The sequence below is a fragment of the Corella eumyota genome, chromosome 5 (assembly GCF_963082875.1).
Source record: "Corella eumyota chromosome 5, kaCorEumy4.1, whole genome shotgun sequence".
Classification (NCBI taxonomy): domain Eukaryota; kingdom Metazoa; phylum Chordata; class Ascidiacea; order Phlebobranchia; family Corellidae; genus Corella; species Corella eumyota.
In genome coordinates, this window is record NC_137494.1 from 5,315,314 (window position 1) to 5,328,146 (window position 12,833).

Consider the following 12,833-nt stretch of genomic DNA (forward strand, 5'->3'; position numbering starts at 1 on the left):
CAAAGCTCCTTTATATAAAATGGATTTAACATTTTTTTTAAATTAAGATGTTAAAGGAAATAATTTTGTTTCTTTTAGGGAGAATACCAACTTAGATTAAGACAACTTGAAAAATCTCTCCTTCAAACCTTAAATGATGTGAAAGGGAGGATATTGGATGATGATCGAATTATAACTGCACTTGAGACTCTAAAGAAAGAAGCTGCAGAAGTAAGAAAATATTAATTTAAAATCATTTAAAATATTAAATCTTTATTTTAATGTAGAAAAATATGTCAGAATTTAAAAAAAAATAAAACAGAAATTAACCTTTCTTGCTGTTTTTTTAGGTTCAGCGAAAAGTTGAGGAAACAGATGTTGTGATGCAAGAAGTCGAGACAGTTTCTCAACAATATCAACCTCTTGCTTCTGCTTGTTCTTCCATCTACTTCACATTGGAAGCTTTACCACAACTCCATTTCCTATACCAGGCAGGCCTTTTTAAAAAAAATTGGTTATATATTCTGTAACATTATCAATAAATACACTTTAATATAACTTTTAAGTTTTAACTAAAATTTTGTTATATTTATTACAGTATTCTCTTAAGTTTTTCTTAAGTGTGTACCACACTGTATTATATGAGAACCCAAAACTCAATATAATAAAGGATCCTGCTAAAAGATTGGTTTTCATCAATAGAGGACTGTTTGAGGTAAGTTCTTTTTATGTATTATTACTTTCTAATCTTTTTCCTGAAAAAAAGTTTTTTTAAAACTATTCCAAAAAATTTAAATTTTGGTAAAAATAAATTAAAAACTTTTTTTTAGACTTCATACAACCGAGTGGCTCGCTCATTACTCCACAAAGACCGAGTAACTTACTCCATCTTACTCGCTCGAATTTATTTAAGGGGTTTTGTGCCAGGTGAAGTAATGCAAAGTGAATACGACCACTTCTTGAGAGGACAAGATGTTGTCATCAAGTAAATTTTTTGTTCTTGGTTGTTTAAATATTTTAATGAATTAATTTGTATTTATATAGCCTGATAACTACGAAATATATTTTGATTTGTTTTAAAGTTTTTAAATTTCTTTAAAATTATTTTAAACATTTTGTATTAAATTTAGCAACTTCTAATATTACTTAATATTTTAATGCACTCTTTGATTGTAGCAATTTTTTTTATTCGTGAATATTTTTACATTTAAACAGGCAAGTGGATAACACAATACAAGCTATCAGTGGATTAACTGAAGAACAAGCTGATAATTTACAGAGGTTGTCTGCATTATCTGGTTTCAAAGATCTACCCAAGAAAATTCTGGTTAGTTTTGAAATTTTGTAAAAAAAAGATTATAGGCTATAAAAAATTAGTTTTTAATTATTACTTTGAAACACTATAGCAGTTATATTTCATGAGAAGATTTAAATTAAAATATAAAAAAGTACAACTTAAATAAAAAAAATTTTTGATGAAATTTGTAATACTTGAGTTTTCTTTTCAGGGCTCGAGTGATGAGTTTGAGTTATGGTTGAAAAGTTCCTCGCCTGAGGCTCAAGTTCCCATGATTTGGAGTTCAACAACAACTGACAATAATGGGGTTCAGAAGGTTTAAAAATTATTTAAAAAATTATTTTTATTTTAATAAATAAAAAAAAATTTAAATGAAATAGAGAAATTTTAAAATAATTTTCTTAAAAATAAACAAATTTTTTTAATTAAACAAGCCAATAACCTGCCCTATAGCTGGCATTATAATTGGTAATATGGTTGCAACTCTTAACTTGTATTTGCCAGCAATAATTTACCCATGTACTATGAACAGCAATATCATTTATTTAATAGGCCTATAATTTGGACATAAATATTTATAGATTTTTTTCTTTAAAATTTATTGTTTTTAAGTTGCATAAAATTAAATTGATGTTGTAACAAAATATAGTCACGTAAATGTAGCATTTTCGTTAAAAGCAGGCGTCCGGGGCACCAAGCACGGCTCTTCACTCGCTATTGATCACTCAAGCATTAAGGTCTGACAGGATACCAGCAGCGGCTGAAGCCTACGTCCAATCTGTTCTCGGGGAAAATTTTATGGCAGACAGCGAACATGAAATGGATTTAGCTTTGATAGTAGAAGAGGAAATAAAAGTAATTTTTTGGTTTAAATTTTTTTTGTTAAGCATATATTACGCTTTATTTTTATTTTAAAAAGCAAAATAAAATCAAAAAAGACTAAAAGTGAAAAATTAATTTTGTTCTTATTTTTATTTAAATTTTTTTTAAATTTTAACTAAAATTATTTAATTTTACTTTAGTTAAAATTTTTTACATTGTTTTTATAGGCCTCAGAACCAATATTAATGTGTTCGTTACCTGGTTATGATGCTAGCAACAGAGTAGATGATTTGGCAACCCAGCTCAACAAACAAATCACCTCAATTGCTATTGGGTCAAGTGAAGGGTTTAATCAGGTAAATTTTTAAAACATTTTTTGTAAAAAAAAAATTACGACAATAATTGTCAAAAAAATAATAATTAATTTTTTTATGTTTCTAAAAAAAATTCTTTTCTAGGCTGAAAAGGCGATCAACTCTGCATCTCGATCTGGAAGGTGGGTGATGTTGAAGAACGTCCACCTTGCCCCAGGTTGGTTGGTTCAACTTGAGAAAAAACTTCACACCCTGCAACCTCACGCTAGCTTCCGCTTGTTTTTAACCATGGAGGTCACACCCAAGGTATTTTTTTAAATTTCTAAATATTATTTGGGGGTGATAACACCCATACACAAGTAGGTTTTTTATTAAAACAGTGCCTACTTATTTAAACCTTTATCGAAATAAAGGTCACCCTCTATTTGGTGGTGCCCCTTTATTGAAAAAAGATTTTTTTAGGTAGTCATCAATTGCCTAAAAACTGTTTTTTTTCAAAACCTAGCAAATGATACTGCCTTTCTTTATAAAACTAATTTTTAAAATTTAAAAAAAAAGATGCTGAAATGTCATATCGTTATTGCTGTTTTTTTTTAAATAAAAACATGTTTTCTGGTAAAAAACTGTTTGTAATTTTTTAAATTTTGCAACTTACATTTTGACATTTTTTCAGATCCCGGTAAATTTGTTAAGAGCTGGTCGAGTCTTTGTTTTCGAGCCTCCTCCAGGTGTAAAAGCAAACCTCCTCTCCACATTTAGCCGAGTCGCAACATCTGGAAGAGTGGAGAAGCCCCCAGCAGAGCGAGGTCGACTTTACTTTCTTCTTGCTTGGTTTCATGCTGTAGTGCAAGAAAGGTTGCGATATGCTCCTTTAGGTTGGAGTAAAACGTAAGTTAAAAAAAATAATAATTTTAAATTTTAATTCCTGTTTACTGATATTTGATATTTTAGTTACGAGTTTAATGACTCTGACTTGCGCGTGGCTTGTGACACAATTGACACCTGGGTTGACGCGGCAGGAAAGGGTCGTGACAACATACCACCTGATAAGGTGCCATGGAATGCACTGAGAACCTTATTCTCACAAGCAGTGTATGGTGGTAGAATCGACAACGATTTCGATCAAAGATTATTGAACACATTTTTGGAGAGAATTTTCACGCTTAAAAGGTTGGTTATTTTAAAAATGGGTTTAAAAAAAATTAACTATTGTTTATTGGTATATACTTGGATATATGCTATACTAATCAAAATTAAAATTATTTTTTTTGATTATCTGACCAAAATTTTTATACTTCAGTTTTGATCATGGCTTTGCCCTTGCATGTAAAGTGGATGGACATAGTGATATAAGCATGCCAGAGTCAGCTTTACACTTGCACGACTTTGTTAACTGGGCAGAGAAGTTGCCGGAAAAACAAACACCATCTTGGTTGGGTCTTCCTAATAATGCAGAGAAATTACTACTGACTAATCTTGGTATTGATTTTTAGTTATTTTTTAGTTTTAAATTTGGTTTTGGGTAATTGTAGGTTATTTGGGTCGACCTTTTATAATTTTTGCATATTTCTTTTTTCTATTTGGTTAAATAATATAGTTGTTACAATGTTTATTAACCTACCAATTATATATTAGAAGAATAAGTACAGGTTTTGCATTACTTAATAGTAATTTAATTTGACAATGATGAAAATTTCTTGGTATCAGAATATTAGTATAATAAATAATAACAATAACATTATTGTTACTCAGGATTTGATATGATTCGAAAATTATTGCGAACTCAACTAATTGATGAAGAAGAAGATCTAGCAAGTGAACAAGTCAGTTTGAAATTTTTTATTTATTTAATTCGGATATTTTCATTTGTGTTAAATAGGTTGCCTTTTTATATTTAGATAATTTTATGTAATGTTTTTTATTTTTTTAAATTTAATTAAGGAAATAATGAAAACCGAAATGGAAAAAATTGTCCTGGTATGCTAGCGCTTTATGTAGAGCTTTTTTTGTACATTTTATCATAAAAACTTTTTTATTGATAAACATAAACTGCTTCTATTTGTGGCTATGTTTTTTATTTGTATTTAAAAAAAATGATTTTAATTAAATTAGCCTAGAAACAATGTAGTAGATTTTAAACCTACATGGTATTATTACACCATTTAGCTTTTAAATTTTTTTTTACATTTTTGTGATTAAGTTACTTCACACATTTTTTCTTTATTTAAAAAAATTTTTTTTGTTTTTAAAAGGTCACTGCTACGACTGAAGCTCGTCGCAGACGGACGTCATCAACATTGTCGGACAGTGACGGTCGACCGCAGTGGATGAAAATTTTGTTGAACACAACTCGAAACTGGAAATCGATGATTCCCACTCAACTTCACTCACTGAGAAGAACAAGTGATAATATCAAAGATCCTTTGTTCAGGTAAATTTGTACTTTATATTGTTTTTTTTATTAATTTATTCCTGATTTGAAAAAGCCTATAAGATTATCCCAACAGTTTTAATTTGTCTTTTACAGTTTGAAAAAAAATCAATTTCTTGATAATTTTTCTGTTTGATTGTTAATTTTTATGTGTTATACTGAACACAATGAAATCAAACCTAGGTATATTGATCTTAATAATATAAAATTAAATTGTAAGAAGTGTATTAAATTTTTAATTTATAAATTTTTCTAGATTTTTCGAACGTGAGGTTAACCTGGGTGTAAAGTTATTGGGAATTGTGAGAAATGATCTTGGAGAGGTGATACAAGTTTGCGAAGGAAAGAAAAAACAGACAAATTATCATCGTTCTCTTATTTCGCTTCTCACTAAAGGAATGCTTCCTGATGCTTGGAATAAGTAAGTGATTAAAATTTCTTGAATATGTTGGATTAAAATATCTGGATATTTTTTTTTAATTTTTGAAAGAGCAATTTGTTTTAAATTAGATATGTTAATGTGAACAATATTTTTAGGTACAAAGTGCCAACAGATTGGACAGTGATTCAGTGGATTACAGATTTTGGTGAAAGAATTCAACAACTCCAAAGAGTTAGTGCTGCCACAGGAGCAAAAGGGTTAAAGGTAAAAATATTGAGCAGGTTGGAATTAAATTTCACTGTTTCTTGTAATTTACCATAAAAAAATTTTTTTTACAGAACTTGCATGTATGGTTGGGTGGGCTGTTCGTACCAGAGGCTTACATCACGGCAACATGTCAGTTTGTGGCACAGGCACACAGTGTGTCACTTGAACAACTGACACTTCGGGTACAGGTCACGCAAGGGGGAAACAACCCTTCGCTGGACAATAAGACTTTTGCTGTTTCTGGTATAATTTAATATTCAATGCAAATTTTCAGTATTTTTTAGCAAACTTATGTATCAATTATTTTTTTAAATAAATACTTGCTTTTTTAGGTTTAATTCTGCAAGGTGCCAACTGTAACAACAATAAACTGTCCCTGTCAGTTGATATTTCAACAAAGTTGCCACTTACCCTACTCTCCTGGGAAACTTTGGACAGAAAACCACCTCATGAGGTTACTAATTGACAGAAAAGACTTTAGTTTTTTGATTAGAAATATTAAATTTTAAATAACATTTTAAAGTATGGGATTTTTTGTTTTAGGTTACTTTACCAGTATACAGAAATGGAATGCGATCTGATCTTTTGTTTACATTGAGCTTCAATGTTATTGGAGAAGAATTTAGTTTCCATGAGCGTGGCGTTGCATTACTAAGTGCAGATTAAACCTTAAAAAAATAATGAAAAAAATGTTTGTCGCTATTACTAATTGTGTGTTGTAAAGTTCCCCCTAAAAATTGTATACACTTTTAATCAGTTTTGTTTATCCTGCAGAGTTTAAATCTATTTATTGTGTAAAATTTTCAGTGCCACACAGTTCATACGATTTTTTCGGTACAAACTAGTTCTAATTATTTAAAGTATATTTCACAGTTCAAATCTTGAAGCTTTTGTAGTTTTTGTTGTGCATGTTGCTATTAAAAATTTGGTGTTAACATTCGAGGTTTAAGTTTTTTTTCCGCAAGGACCCTCTTTACAACATTTATTGTCATACAAATGTTTCTAAAATTAGGCACGTATATTAACTATTGTTTAAAATTCTATTTTGTCAAACTCAACAGTGTCAAGAAACCTAAGTAAATTTGCTCTATTACTAAGTTACCTACCTTTTCATAAAAAAATAATCTGGTGATACTTGCCCGTCAATAAACTCGACTTTATACTCTTTCACCAAGACATATCATTAGTTATAAAACAAAAAATAAAGCAAGTATTATCGAGGGGCTAAGAATGGAAACAAAGCGTCACGATTTTTTTGTGGCCTGCCTTGTATTACTAAACAAAAAAGGCAGAACTTCTGCTTTATATTCAATAACAAAAGTGTTACCAAAAATACATTTTTTGCTACACGTGCCAGGAAAAGTATTACCGACACTTACAACAGTAATATCAGTTTAGTCATGTCAAAATATGAACATAGAGAGAAGGAAGGGTATTCTGAAAAACACAAGAAATCGTCAAGATATGAAAAGCATGAAAGGTCAAGTCATGACGCTTACAGTTCTCATAAGCACAACCGAGACCGACGAAACGAGAGAAATTCACGCGACCGAGATACAAATAAAAGACATTCCAACGACAATTACGAACAATCAAAACGAAAAGATAGAAATAATAAATATAATGACAAAGAGGATAAGAGAAGTCCTATTAGAAAAGATTCTAAACGAAGAAGGGAAAATTCACCAATATCGCCAGAAAAAGATTATCATAAAAAACAGTCTTATGGTCTTGAAATACCAATTAAACAAGAAAAAGACTTTGATAAAAGACAGAGCGAATTAAGTACAAATCGGAAACAAAGGCAAATTAAAACTGAGTCTGATTTTTCTGCGATAAAAAATGAGCATAGCAATGCCATTAAACAGGAACCTTTGTCTGGGCAAAGTAGACAAGAAAGAAATGAACGTCTAAATGAGGCATTTAAGGGTCCAAGTAGCAGCAACCAAGCTACTGAACCAATTGAAAAGGAAAAATCAAATTTAGGTTTATCCGGTGCTTTAACGGAGGACACTAACACATACAAAGGTGTTGTTATAAAATACAACGAACCTCCTGAAGCCAGAATTCCTAAGAAAAAATGGCGACTTTATCCCTTTAAGGGTACTGAAGCACTTAAAGTTTTACATTTACATCGGCAGAGCGCGTATCTAATAGGAAGACAAAGACGGGTTGTTGATATTGCTGTAGACCATCCATCATGCTCAAAGCAACACGCTGTATTCCAATTCAGATGTGTAGAAGAAGAAAATGATGGACAGTTAAAGAGAAAGATTAAACCGTATATTATTGATCTTGGGGCTGCAAATGGAACTTTTCTTAACAATCAGCAGATTGATCCGCAACGATATTATGAAATGAAAGAGCAGGACGTGTTAAAGTTTGGTTTTAGCTCTCGCGAATATGTGTTGCTTCATGATAAATCTGATACCACAGAAGTGGAAGATTCTGAGTAAATATTTTTAAAAAGACTACAATTTTGCAACACTCAATGTTTTTAGTTTCTATATTACACTGCCAATAAAATTATGAACAATTCCAATTTTTATAAGAAATCTGAAAACTTTGCATTTTTTATATATATGTGACTAATTGTTTATTGGATTTTTTTGCTATAGAAAAGGAAAATTAATAAATCTTTATAAGATTGTGCGTGTTTTATGTAACAACTATCAGTGCATTTTTTCTGAAAAGTGTTTATCAATCAAGAATTTATAAAAGAGTCATTAACTTGTGTCTAAATTTAATTGTTTTTCTATTCTGCTGGCTTAAGAATTACTAATATTTCATTTGTTTTTAACAATATACATTAACAATTTTAATTAACTTTTTTAGATTGTTTTTTTATTGTAAAAACATAAACACAAAAAGATTATAAATTGTTTTTTAATTTAGTTAAAATATTATATTTATGAGACATGGGTAGTATGGATAATAATGTTGTCTAATATAAAGCAAAGTTTTTTGATTTATGTAAGGATTAAAATGCACAAGTTTTATTTTTGGATTTTAAAATTTTATATTAAGTTTTGATTTATCATTCCTTAAAACAGTATTAGTAATATACAGTGGTTGTAACCTTTGGACGTACTTTTGATATAATGAATAAATAAAAATTCCTAAACCTTAGTAGTTGTGTTTACATAATGTTAATAAATAACAGGTTAAATGGTACCAGTATATTTAATTTGAGTCTTTTCTTATATTTTAAAAATTTTTTAGTGATATATATTTACTACAGCATGTTAGATCTGTAGGTTATGAATACAAATAAAAAAGGAATTACATTTAATTATTTTGATTTTATGCCTATTGTTTGTTTAGCGATGTTTTCGTATTTGTTAGGCATGGTTAAATTTAAACTTCTAGGTACAAAGCACTTCATGGTTAATCGTGCATGATAGTATTTACCTACACCTGACTTTTTTAACTTGTTACAATAGTTTAGTAATATTAAGTAGTTTTTAAACTTACAATAGTTGAGTAATATAAAGTAGATTTTAAATTGCAACTTTGTTATGATTATTTGTTATGTTTATAATCTAGTCATAATTGGTAATTTTGTAATGGTTAAAAACAGAAACCTTTAAAGATTGTAAAATATGTATATATATATACAAAAAAACAAAAAATTATGTGGAATTTGGTAACTTTAAACTTAAATAATTTTTGTTTTTATTCAACCTCTTGGTAAATATGTTAAGCTTTAACATTAACTTGTATCAAAAAAAAATTAAATAATATTATAATTTAAAACAGTTATTGTTTAATTTTATCATATAAAAATAAATTCAGCTTTTATCAAAAAAATGAAAGAATTCAAAAGTAATCATGCTTCAGATTCTTTAAGCAAACTCAACATGTAATATATAAAAATTCTTAAATTTTAAATAATTTTAAATTATTTTTAAACTAAACTTTTTTACTCAGGGATCGAAAAACAGAAAAGACATATTGTGACTTTAAAATTAAAGTTGAAAATCAAGAATTTTCTGTTCACAAAAATATTTTGGGAGTTTATTCTGATTTCTTTGACAAGTTGTTTACAAGCAAGGTATAACAGATAAATTATGGACTTTTGTTATTATGTTCAAAGAAAATTTAAACTAATTTGTTAATTTAAAAGCTTGAGTTATGATTTTTAAAGATATATTTATTAATAGGGCATTGACTTTACATTCTCATAATATCACTGGGTATAATAAAGTGATATTTTATTGTGTATAAAAAATAAGTTTTGCATATTATTGGCCTTAACTTTGTTTAAAATTTATTTTTTTGTTTTTAAAATTTTTGAAAATTAATTATTTTATATAGATGAGAGAAAGTTATGAAAACACAGCTGATATTCAAGGAGTAAGTCTTGTAAGTATGGAAACCATATTGGAGTTTATCTACACTGAGAAGATTAAAGTTGGAACTGAGAATGCTTGCGATCTTTATACTTCAGCTGATTACATGCAAATACCAAGTATATAAACAAATGTTGTTTAATTTAGATATGCTTTGTAAAATATTTATATTAAAAACTGTCTTGCTGTGTAGGCTTTAAACAATATGGTCATTAGTTCTTTAAAAACTTAACAAAAAGCTTAAACATGTAAATTATAGGTGTAAAAGAATTCTGTTTGGAAATTTTGATTGAAAATGTCAGTCTTGTAAATTGTTTAAGCAGTTTAGGATTAAGTGTAAAATACAATGAAAAAAAACTTGAAGAAAAATGTCAAACTTTTATTGATCAACATTATGGCAAAGTTGTTCAACAAAAAGAGTTCAATCAACTTGACAAGGATGAAATGTTGGCCATTATGAAGATTAAAAATAAAAAGGTTAAGTTCTTCAATTTAGTAATTATCATATTTAAACTTATTTATAAGTTATATAAATTTAAAAATAATATATTTCGAAATTATTAGAATTAAAATTTAATTTAGAATTCTTATTCTGCTGAGGAAAGTGCTTACAAGGCTATGCTTGGTTGGATTAAATTTGACAAAGACCAGCGTCAAAAATATTTTTTGGAATTGTTTGGATTACTAAAGTTGGAGAAAATAAGAAAAAGTTTTATTAAAACTGTTGTCTATAAAGAGGTTTGTTTAATATATAACTATATGTTAATATATTTATTATAAAACATTTTTACAAAATTAAATTTTTTTGCAAGGAGTTGGTGATAAACTCTAATGAATGTTTAAACCTAGTTGTTCAAAGCGTATTATCTGATGTTACTGAATTAAAAGTGGAAGAAGAAGGAAAAGATGATGTGAATGGTAAAAAAAGTAAACATTTTTTTGCTTAATCAAGTTGTCATAATTTTTAATTTATTACATCTTGTTTAGATCCTATTGAGTTGATTATATTGGGTGGAACAAACAGTAGTAAGGATGTAATTAAATACAACCCAACAACTAAACAATTTACCAATTTACCCGTAAGTTTTATTTTTACGCTTTTTTGTTTTTTGTAATATTACTTAAATTGGGTTTGTAATATTTACATTGTTTTCATGCATATTTTAAGAATTGCATTCCCATGTTATTACATGCAGGATATTTGCTCTTTTAAAAAGTATTTGATTTTTTAGAACCTTGAAATTAATCGAGTTGGAGCAACTTCTGTTAACTTAAATCAACAAATTTATGTTTTTGGTGGAAAGGTAAAACCTAAGTCAGTAGAAATGTTGGACTTAAATGATTCGAAAGCTGATTGGAAGGAAATAACTTCCATGGATATTGGAAGAACATATGCAGCAGCTGCTGTCTGGGATGGTAAATATTTATTTTTTAAATTATTACTTTATCAAATATTTTTATGTTTGCTTTTTAAACAATTTTTGTTTTGTTGTTTTTATTTTATTTGTATTATGCTAAACTTTTGTTATAGGTAAATATTATATAATTAGTATTAGTACTTATTTGTCTTAACTTTTAAATACTAGTTTGTCTCAATTTTTAAATACAACTTTTAAATATGTAGACAATTTTTATATCCAATAAAAATTAAAAATTTTTTCTTAAGTCTTGAAATTTTTTTAATTTTGTTTTAATTTTACCACATATAAATTTATATTTACTATTAAACACAGTTATTGTAAAATATTTTTTATTATTTAATTGATTAAATTTCAAAAATCTTATAGCATTGGTTTTTTGTAAAGTAATTTAAAAAAAATTAAGTTCATTTTTTTAGACAATGTTTATGTGACTGGTGGATATGATAGTTACAAATTTTGTGTTAAATTTGATTCTAGCCATAACTCCTGGACAAACCTTAGTGACATGATAGTTGGAAGACAACGCTTTGCAATGTGTGCTCACAATGGTAAAAATAAAAATATTGTTGTAATATATATTTAAATGTCAACTAACTATAAAATGTTTTTTTCTTGATAATTCGATGAAAAATTTTAGATTCTTAAATTTTAAGTTAATGGATATATTTTATGTGTAAGGATTTCTTTATGCAATTGGTGGACATGATGGTGGACAATATCTTAATTCAGCTGAGCGAATGGATTTAACATCAGGAAAGTGGGAAATGATCCCTTCAATGTTGAAAAAAAGATATGGATTTGCTTCAGTTTTGTTAAATCAACAAATCTATGCAATTGGTAATTGTTCAATAAACAATTTAAAAAAAAATTTGCTTTTGATTATTAATTTAATGTTTTGGTTTTTGCAATTTTTAATAATAACTAATTAAGCTTTGCAAATATTATCAGGGACTAAAAATTTGTGTTAAATTGTTTAGAAAATCTTATTTTATCCAAATAGGTGGTTATGCTGGATCAACTAGACTAAAATCAGTAGAAAAGTTTTGTTTCAATCAAAATGCCTGGTCTGAGGTTGCTTTACTTAATCAGGCAAGGTGTTATCATTCAGCTGGTGTTTTACAAGGAAAGATTTATGTTGTTGGTGGGGAGTAAGTATTTGTTATATTTGTTTTAAATAATAAAGTAAATAAAAATATGTTTTTTTATTTGTAATAAAAAAGTTAGATTTGACTTTTGATTTTTTTAATTTCCAATACATGTAAGGAATTGAAATTTTAAAAAGCTTTTTACAAATTTGTTTTTATATTGGCTTAAAAATTATATTTTCATTAAAAGAGATATTATAATATTTAAAATCTATTATTTTTAGCAATAACAAAACAATTGAAGTTTATGATCCACAACTCAACAGTTGGACGATTGAGACTGAAATGGAAAAAGTTATGTACTATGCATCTGTTGTTGTGGTTTAAAATTTAAATTTCGTGATATTTATGTTAAAAATGCCTTGATTTTATTTTCCCACAAACTGTTGCAATAAAATTGTTTTTTAATGTATTTGATTGCTG

The 12,833-nt window shown here is 27.7% G+C and overlaps 3 protein-coding genes across 6 annotated transcripts in view; all 3 read left to right on the top strand.

The window, feature by feature from the left end:
* Positions 1 to 6,429, top strand: part of LOC145753023 (cytoplasmic dynein 1 heavy chain 1-like) — a 31,873-nt gene extending 25,444 nt beyond the window's left edge. Inside the window, exons 72-91 of one of the 3 annotated variants that reach the window (XM_082569404.1) lie at positions 79 to 210; positions 330 to 470; positions 578 to 694; positions 810 to 964; positions 1,195 to 1,306; positions 1,488 to 1,592; positions 1,955 to 2,131; positions 2,326 to 2,454; positions 2,557 to 2,718; positions 3,086 to 3,300; positions 3,364 to 3,582; positions 3,713 to 3,891; positions 4,165 to 4,235; positions 4,354 to 4,389; positions 4,665 to 4,843; positions 5,100 to 5,264; positions 5,381 to 5,489; positions 5,564 to 5,735; positions 5,825 to 5,946; positions 6,036 to 6,429. In XM_082569404.1, the coding sequence (XP_082425530.1) occupies positions 79 to 210; positions 330 to 470; positions 578 to 694; positions 810 to 964; positions 1,195 to 1,306; positions 1,488 to 1,592; positions 1,955 to 2,131; positions 2,326 to 2,454; positions 2,557 to 2,718; positions 3,086 to 3,300; positions 3,364 to 3,582; positions 3,713 to 3,891; positions 4,165 to 4,235; positions 4,354 to 4,389; positions 4,665 to 4,843; positions 5,100 to 5,264; positions 5,381 to 5,489; positions 5,564 to 5,735; positions 5,825 to 5,946; positions 6,036 to 6,158 (2,820 nt within the window). In that variant the 3' untranslated portion in view covers positions 6,159 to 6,429. The remainder of the gene's footprint in view (positions 1 to 78; positions 211 to 329; positions 471 to 577; positions 695 to 809; positions 965 to 1,194; positions 1,307 to 1,487; positions 1,593 to 1,954; positions 2,132 to 2,325; positions 2,455 to 2,556; positions 2,719 to 3,085; positions 3,301 to 3,363; positions 3,583 to 3,712; positions 3,892 to 4,164; positions 4,236 to 4,353; positions 4,390 to 4,664; positions 4,844 to 5,099; positions 5,265 to 5,380; positions 5,490 to 5,563; positions 5,736 to 5,824; positions 5,947 to 6,035) is intronic. The other 2 variants (XM_082569405.1, XM_082569406.1) reach the window with 2 other exon arrangements.
* Positions 6,430 to 6,825: 396 nt separating this feature from the next.
* On the top strand, positions 6,826 to 8,477 carry LOC145752795 (uncharacterized). The gene has a single exon (XM_082569134.1). The coding sequence runs from the start codon at positions 6,893 to 6,895 to the stop codon at positions 7,946 to 7,948; it is 1,056 nt and encodes a 351-aa protein (XP_082425260.1). The 5' UTR covers positions 6,826 to 6,892; the 3' UTR covers positions 7,949 to 8,477.
* A 570-nt stretch (positions 8,478 to 9,047) lies between these two features.
* LOC145753251 (kelch-like protein 12) lies at positions 9,048 to 12,822 on the top strand. Of its 2 annotated transcripts, none has more exons than XM_082569650.1 (12): positions 9,048 to 9,182; positions 9,423 to 9,546; positions 9,810 to 9,963; positions 10,104 to 10,321; positions 10,427 to 10,582; positions 10,657 to 10,762; positions 10,832 to 10,923; positions 11,077 to 11,260; positions 11,682 to 11,813; positions 11,944 to 12,102; positions 12,266 to 12,413; positions 12,635 to 12,822. In XM_082569650.1, exons 1-12 carry the CDS (start codon positions 9,127 to 9,129, stop codon positions 12,735 to 12,737), a joined length of 1,632 nt encoding a protein of 543 aa, XP_082425776.1. In that variant the 5' UTR covers positions 9,048 to 9,126; the 3' UTR covers positions 12,738 to 12,822. The 2 variants fall into 2 exon arrangements, with proteins under 2 accessions (XP_082425776.1, XP_082425777.1); XM_082569651.1 differs by lacking the exon at positions 9,048 to 9,182 and adding an exon at positions 9,254 to 9,354.
* The last annotated feature ends 11 nt before the right edge of the window (positions 12,823 to 12,833 follow it).

What these genes read in the sequence shown, in the direction of transcription:
- LOC145753251 (XM_082569650.1), top strand. Translation starts at nt 9,127, where the DNA reads ATGTGGAATTTGGTAACTTTAAACTTAAATAATTTTTGTTTTTATTCA. An exon ending in TGTTTTTATTCAACCTCTTG is followed by an intron (nt 9,183 to 9,422) that starts GTAAATATGTTA and finishes TTTTTTACTCAG; the next exon opens with GGATCGAAAAACAGAAAAGA. An exon ending in ATTTATGTTGTTGGTGGGGA is followed by an intron (nt 12,414 to 12,634) that starts GTAAGTATTTGT and finishes TATTATTTTTAG; the next exon opens with CAATAACAAAACAATTGAAG.
- LOC145752795 (XM_082569134.1), top strand. Translation starts at nt 6,893, where the DNA reads ATGTCAAAATATGAACATAGAGAGAAGGAAGGGTATTCTGAAAAACAC.